This window comes from Natator depressus, chromosome 10 (genome assembly GCF_965152275.1).
Source record: "Natator depressus isolate rNatDep1 chromosome 10, rNatDep2.hap1, whole genome shotgun sequence".
Taxonomy (NCBI): Eukaryota; Metazoa; Chordata; order Testudines; family Cheloniidae; genus Natator; species Natator depressus.
Genome location: NC_134243.1, coordinates 1,744,031 through 1,756,507, shown reverse-complemented (window position 1 = coordinate 1,756,507; position 12,477 = coordinate 1,744,031). Strand labels below are relative to the sequence as shown.

Below are 12,477 nucleotides of genomic sequence, written 5' to 3'. Positions count from 1 at the left end.
GCAAGGGCACTCGCTCTCTGGCAACAGCTGGAGGGCTGGAAGCACAAGAGTGGATGCAACTTTTGGGCTGCTAAAGGGACCGCGGCAGTTGTCCTGAACTCTGACACAAAGCTAAAATTTTGCTATGAAAATCAGATTGCTGGTGATGTTTCAGGAATAAACAAAATGTGCCTCTCTCTTTCTAAGGCCCTTGGGGCCCCTGTTCTCTCCGTGTCTGGGTAACTCTCATTCAAGTCAATAGGAGTAACTCAGATCCTGCAGGATGAAAGCACTGAGTTTCTCCTGTCTTCTTTGCAACAGCGGGTAATAACATATGCTTCAGCCAATTTGTGCATTTTCCAGCTGAACTGCATGCTGCTGGTGCACAGGCAGAGAAGGAGACCAAAAGAAGCTAGATTTGCTGGAGCTCTGTTGGCAATTTGGCAGGTACAGATTTCACCAACTAGAGGAGGAAACATCTGAGAGTGGGATGTAGGAGAACAAAAGCAAAATTTTATATTTGAAAATGAGCAAGGATTTTTTTGTTTACTCCTTCAAACAGTTCTCCTTCTATGTACAAACAAAATGACCTGACCTAAAACTACAGGTGCCTATGCAACAATTGAACTGGGTTTCCAGTGTGAGATACTGGGGGTGTGTGTGTGTGTGTGTTATATTGTATCTCTGTTGTATAGAAATAATCACGTATGTAAAATAACTTTTTTATAGAATTAAAGTATTTGACAATGAATCTAATCTAAGTGACCCAATCTAGAAGCACTGATTTTACACTGACATGCTGTTCTAAATTAGAAGAAGACTTCTTGAGAGTTGACACTCCCCTGTCAGTGGAGGGCACAAGGATCCAATTGTAGAGGAAAACCATTTAAAATGCCTTCTCTCCCCTGATGTTCCAGGAATTCATGTGAACAATAACCTGAATAACTTGAAATATGGCACTGATAACCACAGAACAACATCTTATACACAAGGGGCGGTGAAGTCAGGGAAACAGGAAACCTCTACTCGCTCAGCAGCCAGTGACAAGATTGTATTGCTGATCTGCAACAGAGCATCTACCGGACAGCAGGGGAAAAGGTAAACGCCAGCTTCCAGGCTACACCTCTGGTTGTGGCCTCCATGGAAAGCCAGGATTCTCTGTTATAACTCTCCATGTACTGAGACGACAACACAGACACCTCTCTGGAGCCACAGTGTAAAGTCCGAACTCTTGTTGGGACCAGAGTGATGTGTGAAGACTTGTTGGCCCACTAAAAACATATGTTCAGTGATGTAGCCATTGGGTTCATTTGAAAGCATTAATAGTTGAGTCTGCAGTTAAATGGGCGCAACTTCTGTGAATGCTAATGGGAACTGTGTGTCATAGGGAATTAGATCCCATCAGGTGGCCTGAAATCACCTCTGATGAGCCAGCCTGTCCTTTGAGGGTGGTGCAGTTCACACTCGTACCTGATGTGCCTCCCTGCCAAATGTCAAGGCTCTGTCTGCTCTTGCTGAGGTGCTCGAGTGGGAATGGGAAATATTTTATAATGAGAAGTTTATTCTCCTTCCTAGTCTTTGTAATTCAGCTTGAAAATTGGACTTTGTGGTGGGAAGCTAGAACCAACTGACAAGGCCCTTTTGAATGTGACCTCTGAGACAGTCTTAACATTTGTAATTTGTCCCCGTGTGCTCCAGGGTGTACCACTAAATGTTCACTCTCCCTCCCCCAAAATCCATCTGGGCTTGATTGTGATCTCAATAGGTCTCCGAGGCCTGGGCTCCACTGAAGTCAGTGGAGGTGGGGTGAGGGTAGAATTGGGCCGTATGTGTTTTCCTGAGATGGTAACTGGAGTTAACGAGGAGAGGGTGAGCTTTGCCCTGGACTCTGCTGGGAGCAGAATTGGGCCAATGCTGGCAATCTCATACAGTGTGTCCTCTTTACCTTTGAAACTCCAGGCTTTGGCAGGGTTGATGCTGTTCAGTGTCATGTTGTAGACATGCAGTGAGAAAAGGGAAAATAACAGGATCGTCCCTTCAAAAAGACTAATCTTTTAACGGCTTCTTAAAACGTTGCTCCCTTCGATAGGTTTGGCCAGCCCTTTGTGTTGCACCTGGAGAAGACAATTGTGTGGGATCTCCTTCAGAAGGAAATCCTGGAGAAGATGCAGAATATTCTGCGGCCCTCGGCCTGCATTCAGGTAAAATAGACTGACACTTCTGCTCCTGGAATTTCCACCTCTTTGTCTTCGTAGCTTGAAGCTGATGGAAAATCCAGTTGATTGGAAGTGGCGAAGGTGCTGTGTGTATGGTGATGGAACATTCCTTACATGAAATATATACTGGAGGGTGGTGTGCGGTCTGAAGGTCAGCCTGCATGTGCCGTTTGCCGAATTGCCCGCTTTTATTTACCACCTTGAAAACGTATAGGTGCTTGCCTGGGCAGGGGCTGAATGAAGTCAGCTTCCACGTAAAGGATTTCTGTCAAGAGCTCTCTTCGCCATTCTGAGAGCAGCACGCGAGAAGAACTCTTGTCTTACGCTTCCTTCCATAACTGAAACCAGCTAGCAGGAGACGTCTACCTTTTACACCCCTTAGAACAGAGCCTTTCAGTCTAAACCGTAGAGCCACTAAATGTTTGTCTCATACCTGGAATTTCCCCCCGATATAAAAAAGCCTGGGCTTGGCAAAATTGGGATGAGCAGATGTCTGAAATTTGGTGTGTGACCCATTCTGGGGGAGCACCAAAGGGATTGCCCTGGAGCTGGGCACCTCCAGCGGAGCAGAGGCAAGCGATAGAAATGCAATGCCAAGGAGAGCAGGTGCACTAGAGTGCTCTGGGTGCCGTTTGGCTTCAGCCTGATGCGGGCCCTGCTTGTCTTCAGTCTTTGCGCGAGGTGGATGGAGGAGCTGAGATCAGGTTAGATGGCAAGCCAGAGAATTTTCCTGTCCCCTTAGTACTTTGGAGGTCTGCTTAGAACCCAAGCTGATCTTTCCAACTCTTTATTCCTGGGGAACTTTTGCCCCAGTGAGTCCTTTGTTTATAAATTGTTTCAATGAGATGATTGCTCATTTTCCTCACACCCCCACTCAATAAGCCTCAAACTGTTCACAGTTTAAATTGCAAAAATCTGAGGCTTGAAGCTGTAATGAGTCATTTGTAAGATCAAACATGTGCCAGCCTTTGTTTTGTAGTTCTGCCATTAACCTTCTTAATTGAGAAATCTGCCTTAGAAAAGACTTTGAAACATTAGTTGATGTTTTCATGGCTCCCACAAGCATGCTAGGTGGCTCTTAGAGTAGACATGTCTGTTGGAAAAGTCTGTGTAAGAACAAGCAGGTGAGGGGAGAGAGGAGACATTGCCTATCACTACGGAGGAGTTCCTGGTGATTCTCCCAAACCTCAGCTCTTTCAAGTGTCCCTGCATTGGCTTCCAGGTGCAGGAACATCTACTCTTAGCACAGTAGCCACGAGAACTTAATCTACTTGTTTTCTCTTGTGAAACGCATACTCAGAGGGGCAGATCCTGCCTTAGCACTTGCAGGGAGTGAACCAGCCTCTTAGAATAAATCTAACTTCAGTCGCTCAACCAGTAACATTTTTCCCTGTTTACCATAGGTGTGTCCATTCAGCTTGCGGGTGGTTAGTGTTGTGGGCATAACATACCTATTACCTCAGGAGGAGCGACCCCTCTGCCACCCCACTGTGGAACGGTAAGCGCGGCCTTGTCCCCCGGGGGGCAGAGGGTTTCCCAGTTCACCACTCGCTTGTTCTCGTGTTGCAGTTGAGTATTGCTGCTTAGCCCTTAGGAGGCGGGTGCCTTACGTGTGGGAGCACAGACAGACTTTCTAAACCTGGATGGCCGTGGATGTATTTTATATTTGTTGTAAGAAAATTCCATTAGAAAACTCCTACTTGGTACTGTGTGGAGAAGGAGAGCAAGTGATTGGAAATAAATGGGGAGAGAAGCTTTGAGAGGCAGGTGTGCGGCACTGGAGATGGTAACAGACGGCAAGCCACATGGGCAGCAGATAGAATAGGCCAGGGGAGGCTCTGCCTCCCTTGCTGTTGCTGCCAGACCCTTGGTTGTGGGGTTTGGCGGTGAAGTTTTTGCTTTATTATGCCCCATGCAGGTTGCGGGGCAGCTGAGGCGGCACATACCACCTCCGCAGCCGCCCTGGAACCTGCATGGGGCATATCAAAAGCATCTTGTAACAGACGCTTTTCCCCAGGCAGACTGGGTCCGGGGAGGGGAGGCACGGCATGGCTTCGGCCAGCCCGGGGCTCCTCCAGCCGAGGTGGGGGCACTCGGGGCTTCAGCTGGCCTGGGGCTCTTCCAGCTGAGGCAGGGGGTCTTGGGGCTCCGGCTGTGGGGAGGGTGCAGGCAGAAGGGGCAGAGTTGGGGGTTAGCCTCCCCAAAGGGGGGCTCCACCTGCTGCCCATCACAAGCCATGTATAATGTACTGAGCAAGGGCTGTTCAGCTGTGCCCAGGATGGGACCATCTCTAGGAGCGAGAGGAGTTCAACTTGCAGGCTGTTAACTGGCATTAAACATGCTAGTGTCGAAGGAAAACAAGGAAGGGACTGTGGGCTCTAAAACGTCATCTCTAAAATTGGGTTTCTGCCCCCAGAGTGGAACATATTATAGTAATTCTGCCTTTCTCTAGTACTCCCATCCCACAATGCTTCAGGAACTTACTCAAGAACCACTTCACCCATCATTGAAATGTACACTCATCTAGGTGCTTAGATAATGTGTGAGCAGTCACATATGTAGCTAGAATTGATTGGAATGCAAAACCATAGGAGCAGCATGTGACATTACTGCATTATCCTTAAGACAAGGAATGAAGCAAGAAACTGTACCCAAGGGAATATGATGGCCAGCAATAAAATACTGAAGTGATGGGCATAATTAAGGTTAAGATTCTGTCATGGTTATTTTTAGTAAAAGTCAGGGACAGGTTGTGGGTAATAAACAAAAATTCACAGAAGCTTGTGACCTGTCCCTGACTTTTACTAAAAATACCCTGCGCAGGGGGTAGAGTAGGAGGGGGGGGACGGATGGATAAATAGATCACTGCCAGGGGCTTGCAGCTGTTCCAGCCCCCTGCGACATGGGCTGTCTGCTGCTGCCCCGCCCTGGGGGCAATCCAACTGGCCCCAGGAGCTGCTCCTGCAGCAGGGCTGACTGCCGCTGCTCCAGCCCAAGCGATGCTGACCAAACCCCAGCCACTGCTTCAGCCCTGCCCCAGAAAGAGTCACGGAGATCCTGGAAAATCACGGAACCTGTGACCTCCGTGACAGAATCATATCCTTAGGCATAATGAAATACCACAGGTAGATCCCCAAATTGGAATTTGGCCAGTTCACTGGGGCAAAGTTTTGTGGGCACCACTCTTCTCTCTTACATGCCATAGTACACTGAGTGGCTAGGGCCTCCAATTTTGGATGTGAGAAACCCTTTAAAATTCTTGTCAGTCTTGTCCATGGGACAGTCTTGATTACAGACAAAAGCAGCCATTTTTCAAGGGAGAAAATGCTGGAATCCAATTGGCTAACAGAAAATCTGGTTCATGCTATGTTTCTCTGGTCGCACATGTTGCTGGCTTCATAACTTGCTGTTTGAGTTGTTTTCTTTGCCCCATTTTGCACAGTGAGGTGTGTCTAGCACATGAATTGACAAGTAGTTTGTTTCTGGTATCATTTCCTTATTTGATTCCCTGCTGATAGCACAAAGGAAAATCCCCCAGCATATCTGGTCATTCTTGTGAATGGAGACTTTATGGATAAGCTGTTCTTGCTGGATTTTTTTTTTTTCTTTTGAGTACTCTGTCTGTATCGATGCAGCCGGTTAGCGGCAGTAGTAGCTAAGCTGAAAGACTTGCTTCTCTGATCGAGCTGAGTTCCTACTTCATAGGGCCCTGCTAGGTTAGCTCAGGGGGTGAAGGTGCGCAGTGGGTATAGATATAGATACACACATATACAGTACAGGGTGATTTGAGTTTTAGACTCAGTGCTGTTCTAACCCTACAATGTCTGCTTCTCTCTCCAGGGCACTGAAATCATGTGGACAGGGTGGAACTGCTCATGTGAAGTTAGTGGTAGAATGGGACAAAGAGACTAAAGATTAGTAAGTATGATTGCATTAACTGCAGGGAAATATTTGCAAACAGCCTGGCGTGATAGGAAATACAGCAAAATGTTAAATCCCATAAAATCTCCAGCTTCTGAGATGTTCAGGTGAAACTGTAGCTGTAAAGACAGGAGGATCTAGCTACGGGAGCTTCTGTGTGGTGGGATCCCTACTTCTGTTTAGCCTGGATTCCGAAATATACGAGCTGGCTTCTCCATCACAAACCATTTGCTCCATGTGCACAGCTCCCATTCATGTCCGAGGGGTCTTAAGGGAAATTCATGGGGTGGCTTTTCTGCTATCTGATTTAGAACCAAGGCTGAGTGAAAACTGCTTTCCTTTCTTTGAGTGAATTGCTGTAGAGCAGCCTCTTACCAAGGCTGGCTACCTATGGGATGGGACAGATCAAGCAAGCAATACTTCCAGCCTTGCAATGGCTCATCTGTAACGTTGGGATGTGTGTATTGTACAGCTGGTAAATGCCTTGTTTCCCTGATGCAGTTTGTTTGTGAACATGGAGGATGAGTACGTCCCAGACTCTGAAAGTGTCCGTCAGCAGAGGGAGCTTCATCACCAACCTCAGTCCTGCACTTTATCTCAGTGTTTCCAACTTTACACCAAAGAGGAACAGGTAGGAGTCCAGGGCCTGGCCTCTTTAAATATGGAGCGGGAAGTTCTGGAGGAGAATGGGATTCCATCATCTTCTCTGCTGCTTTAGTCACTTCCTGTGCTGCCTAGATTCACTAGTTTGCTGGAGTAGTTGTTCTGCAGACATGGACTCACTGGGGTGTCAGAGCCTCAGGTTCAAATCCTCCTCCCCCGCCTTGGCAGCGTCTGCATTTCGAAGGGGTAATGCTTTCTGCAGATCTCCTTTACGATAGTCTGGAGACCGTGTGGGCTTCTCTTTCTTCTCACGGAACTATGCTATTGTGAGGCAGACCGGGAGGATTTTTTTCTCTTGCAGTGCAGGCTGCCTCTAACGCCTCTACAAGTGCACCTTGGAGCTACAGTGCTCAGTCTGAGCCGCCATGCTCACAGGCCTCCTCAGCAAGCATGCTGACGGTTCCTTCACTCCAATGGTCTTGCCTCTTTCTCTTAGCACTCCCTGCTAGATGGAGACTATTAGGAAGGCTGGAGACTCCCCTCGTCTAGATCATGCTGTACTTAACCTCTTGTAGAAGAACTTCTTCAAGCTAGGGAACGTTAGAGGGAGAGACTGCTAGCTTGGTGTCAGGTGCTTTCAGAGAGCAGCCTTTTCATGGCTTCTGGGAGGGATGTTCTGTGCATGATAAACATGGGGCTGTAAAGGAGGGTAACATGCAAATATCACTTTCATGCATGCACATGTGATCTACATGCCTGTCCATGAAACGGGCTGGCATAGTCCAGAACGTTAAATTGGGTTCCCCGTTTCTTGGGCAGGGGCTGTACGTACACATAGAAAGCAGCGTAGCCCCCAAACTAAAGTCAAGCTGCTCTGCGGTGGCTCAGAAGCATGAGTACCAACCTCAGGGCAGAGTGTTCGGAACTAGGGACCAACCCCAGACTGGCTGTGAGCTCTGTACGTAGATTTCACCAACCAACTGGCAAGTGTAAACTCCTTAGGCACTATCACAGCCTAATCACAGAGTCATAGACAGTCCCCTTGGATACTCCCAATTCTGTCTTGCCACTCTGGTAAGCTGACTTTTATGTTAGAACGTCCCTTACACCAAGTATCACAGCAATATTCAGGACACTCCAGTCTCAAAGGACCAGTCACTTATCCCAGGTCACTTGCACGTTGGATCTCCCCCCAGAGACCACGCTTGTAGCCCATCCTATAATAAACTATCTAAAGATTTGTGTAGGAAAAGGATACGAGAGTTTTTTTTACAAGGTTAAAGCAGGAACATAGATACTCACAAATGAGTTAGTCTAAGTTTTAAAAGATAATAAAAGCTTCTATGATAAATAAGCTTTATATGACCTTTAGGGCTAAACCTGGCGGATCTTTTGCTTATGCCAAATAAGCCTTGCCCTCGAGTCCAAACAGCACAGAGATACAGTCCCTCCTTGTTAGGGGCTTTTATACCCATGGTCCCCTTCTGCTTTGAGCTGCAAACTGAGCTGATGGGAGGAATTCACTTGCAAGACTCTTCCTCATTGGATGTGGGGAGAGAGTAAACACCAGTCTTTTGTCCTTTGATATTCCACTCTAGCCCATCTGGCGCTGATGGGCCTTCTTGTCCAGCAGGATAGAACCCCTTCTGTGGGAGACCAGCATTTCACAATAAATAATGTTTCTCCTGTCTGGTAATTTGCACAGTTGCAAAGGCTTAGAATACAAATGTTCAAATATTACCTTACAGTATGGGATACAGATGTTATATGTGAGATTAATGCAGCAGCTCACAAGCATTCAATAAAGTTTTTAAACACAAAACACATCCTTGTAATTCCAATACCTATTTTAACAATACTAACACCCTGATGAGCCAGACTGACTTCAGCTGTGTATTTGTCCGTGATCCATTTAGCCATGAAGACCGTGGGCAAGAGTGTTCTCGCCCTCAGCAAAAAATGGCTTTCTCATACTGCCAGACCTGTCCATTTATTACGTGTGTGTGTGTGTGTGTGTGTGTGTGTGTGTGTGAGAGAGAGAGAGAGAGAGAGAGAACACAGAAGGGAGTGTTTGGAAGTGGAAGTAGGTGCTTTGCACAGCTGCACTGGCTGAAGTGTCTCCTGCATCCATCCCCTCCATGTTTATTACGCACCATCAATTTGGGGAGCTCGTCTGTGCTGCTGGAAGCCCCAGTTGGCCAGCATGCCAGCCAGACAGTGAAGGTATTTGGAGCCGGTGTCTGGAGGCACTGGGTCTGAGCGCATAAGTGAGCAATGGCTGTAGGTAAATGGTTTAATTGAGATGTTTGCCAGCTAACAGCTGCTAATGCTCCTTGTTCTTAGCTTGCTCCAGATGATGCATGGCGCTGCCCCCATTGCAAGCAGCTGCAGCAGGGGAGTATTACACTGAGCCTATGGACTTTACCTGATGTTCTCATCATACATCTAAAGAGGTTTAGACAGGTAAGAAACAGGTGCATGAAGTGGGAGACTCCAAAAGGAACACTGAAAAATGGGCTTTCAAACTACTGACCCTCTGAAGCTAGGCAGTTGATTAGCACTTTGCCTTTTGGCTGCATTGCAATGGAATACTGTCCCCAAGTGGCCAATTGTGCTCACTAGAAGTATGAATATCCTAGATGGGCTTGTATTGACACCTGAAGTTGTGGTTCTTGTGCAAACCAAAGTTCCTCAACACAACTGACACTGCGGTTCAAAGCCGCATTTACTGCGCACCGGAACATGTCGGCATTGCCTGCCTTCCTGTGCCATAACCGCTTTCGGCTTTGGAACTTTGCTCTAGTTTCTCTTGCTGCTGTGTTGGTGGCTCAGTAGCCTCTGGAGAGAGGAGCTGCAGAGAGAAGTCCCTTACGGTGTGACTGTGTGCTTCTGCATCATGCATTCCTCTTCTCCTCAAGCTGTGGATCCTCCCTGCCATTGTAACACACATTTCCTTTTAAACAGGAAGGAGACCGAAGAATGAAACTTCAAAACATGGTCAAGTTCCCTTTGACCGGCTTGGATATGACCCCTCACGTCGTCAAACGCAGTCAGAGTAGCTGGAGTCTGCCGTCTCACTGGTCCCCATGGAGACGGCCCTACGGTCTTGGAAGGGATCCCGAGGACTATGTCTATGACCTGTATGCTGTGTGCAATCACCACGGCACTATGCAAGGAGGGCACTATACAGGCAAGTGCTCTGCAGCTTTAGACTGATGCACTTTCCAGGGTGGATCTCTGTAGCCTCACTAATATGCCGCCTTCCCAAACCTGCAGGAATCTAGCTTGGCCCCCCTGAGCCTGCTAATAAGGGGCCACTTAGTGTCCAATTTTATAGGTGTTTTTATGGCCTTTTGTGACCTGCTTACAGGGAACTGGAACAATGCCCTATAGGCCCAAACTCCCTTCACACGTCCTACCAAACAGCCTGTGCACAGCTTCTTCTAGTGCCAGTAATTCTAAAAACACAGTAAAATAGCGGACTCCAACTCTAGGTGCTTGGAGAACATGGTGATGAGGGCTGCTGGGTAGGTACTTAGAGCCCTCTTTGACTCTGACAGGAGTTTGCCTGAGTCTGGAGTGCCAATAGGGTTTTAGAAATGAGCTACACATTAGATGAAACTACAATCAAATCTGACAAAAATTAGTTTCTCCCAGTCATCCTAACTGCTTTTCTTGCAGATAAAAATGCTAACAAGCCATAATCCTTAGAATGGACAGTCAAGTTAACTCTCCTTACATCTTACAAAATGCTGTTCAGTGCTCGCCTGCCACCAGAGCTTGTGTTGTATATGTGATGTGGTGATGCTTCAGCTATGTGTGTGCATATCCCAGCAGATCCCTACTTGCGTGGCCTTATGTAGCTCTAAGGAACAGCTGGCGAGAGACAGGAATTTAACACCTTTCAATGTCTGTGCTTGTGCACTCCCAGCCCAGTGATGAGACACATGCCATTCCTTCTGTGTGTGTTCTCTGGATGGTATAGTCCTGCATCGTTCTGAATAGGTTCAGTTAAGAGACAAAATACAGCAACAGAGGCAAAATGCCACAAACAAAAAATAAAACATAGAGCTGCCCCAAAGCAGGGGTCCCTTCTCTGGACAGCATGGGGCAACTGTAGGCACCGGCATGTGGGCAATGCACATCTCTGGTGTCTTCAGCAAGCTTCCTGCTGGCCGTTCAGAGTATGGGTAGCCAAGATAATAAATCTGTGATCCATCCTTCTCCACTTTGTCTAACTGAGCTTGTGGTAGCGGAAGAGATTGCTTGCAGTTTGTCATACAGTGGATTTGGCTGCTGGGTTGGCAGGAATGAAGTGAATGGTGCCTGGTGCTGTGAGGTCTCTAACACACTCTTCTGTCTCACAGCATATTGTAAGAACTCTGTAGATGGCTTGTGGTACTGCTTCGATGATACTGATGTGCTGCAGCTGGCAGAAAATGAAGTCTGCAAGCAGACCGCTTATATCCTCTTCTACCAGAGGCGCACGACGATCCCATCGTGGTCAGCTAACAGCTCTGTGGCAGGTAAAGCTGTGCTGGCTTGGTCAAGGAACTTACCTGGTCTTTCCTTATAGAACTGAAGGAAGGGCTTTAGCTTAGTGATCAGATCAGCCTTGTGTCTCACTCCTCGTCAGCCCCTGGTGCACAGGGCTGCTGTGGGAGTGGTCAGGGAGCTGGCATAGCTCACTAGCTGTGCTCCTAGCCCTTGTGGCTGCCCGTTCTTAGTGATGATTTCAGCTTGTGCTGACCAGGCAGGAACAGAGACGGCTCCCAAAGAGCTTACAGCCCAAGCTCTGGCCGTCCTAGAGCATTGGCCTGAGTTTGCTCCCACTGAGGCCTCTTCTAGACGCTGGGAAATTCTTCCGCTGCTGCTCTTGCACTGACTCTGTTCTCTGGGGGACCCACTCCTGTAGCTAATGCACAGGCACTTGTACCACAGAGATAAAAACACTGCTGGCCGGACTTCGGTCTCCTCAGTGCAGAGGGAACCGTAACCAACCTGGCTAGTGTCCGTGCCCAAGGAGCTTTCAGTTCAGTTACTGCGCTCAGCTTTGTCCCTTCACCCTGCCAGAGGCACGGGGCTTCCTTCCTGGATCCAGTTCAGCTCTGTTTTTTATCTAGGGCACGCTGATCTTGTGTATACAGGGCTTTGGTCAGTCCCCTTTTGATAGGAGGCCAGTCCACGTGTACAGCTCCATGTGTCCCTGTGGCAGCTCCACCTGCATGTTCTCCAGGCATGTTCTCCCTGCTGTAGGCTGGCTGCTTAGCCTCTTCCCAGAATGCACTCCTACAAACAAACTACTTCTAAGTGTGTGTGCACCGTGCGTCAGGTGCCCTGTACCCAGGTTTCATCACCAGATTTGGGCTGCTGGTTGGATCGTTAGCTTCCCTGGCCCAGGCCAGGTACCGATGGGGAGTGCAACATGACTGTTGATCCATGCCCCCTGGCCACAAACTGAAGGGTTGTTCGTAACTGGTTGAAGTGGCTGTGCCTCTAACTGGTTACAAAATCATGGGCAAGATGTGATATGGGCAGGGCCTTAAAGAAATCTCAGGAGACTTAATAGCCACAAAGGGAGACTGATTTTTTTCTCCCCTCCTTCCCACAAAAGGAAGAAAAATGTCCTCCAGGGAAATGGTACGTGTGCACGCACTGGGGTGGGGCAGGGTTAGAGGGGGATATCACCTCTGAGGGGCTGCGAGTTGAAAAATATAGTAAGGGGAAAGTTGAATATGAAGGGGAGAAAGCGAAGGGG

The 12,477-nt window shown here is 48.0% G+C and overlaps 1 protein-coding gene across 2 annotated transcripts in view; it reads left to right on the top strand.

Moving 5' to 3' along the window:
* USP31 (ubiquitin specific peptidase 31) overlaps positions 1 to 12,477 on the top strand; it is a 73,657-nt gene that overhangs the window by 39,794 nt on the left and 21,386 nt on the right. For both annotated transcript variants that reach the window (XM_074964934.1, XM_074964933.1), the window contains exons 7-14: positions 897 to 1,077; positions 2,069 to 2,180; positions 3,599 to 3,693; positions 6,036 to 6,113; positions 6,618 to 6,747; positions 9,063 to 9,182; positions 9,684 to 9,909; positions 11,087 to 11,245. In XM_074964934.1, coding sequence (XP_074821035.1) covers positions 897 to 1,077; positions 2,069 to 2,180; positions 3,599 to 3,693; positions 6,036 to 6,113; positions 6,618 to 6,747; positions 9,063 to 9,182; positions 9,684 to 9,909; positions 11,087 to 11,245 — 1,101 coding nt within the window. The remainder of the gene's footprint in view (positions 1 to 896; positions 1,078 to 2,068; positions 2,181 to 3,598; positions 3,694 to 6,035; positions 6,114 to 6,617; positions 6,748 to 9,062; positions 9,183 to 9,683; positions 9,910 to 11,086; positions 11,246 to 12,477) is intronic.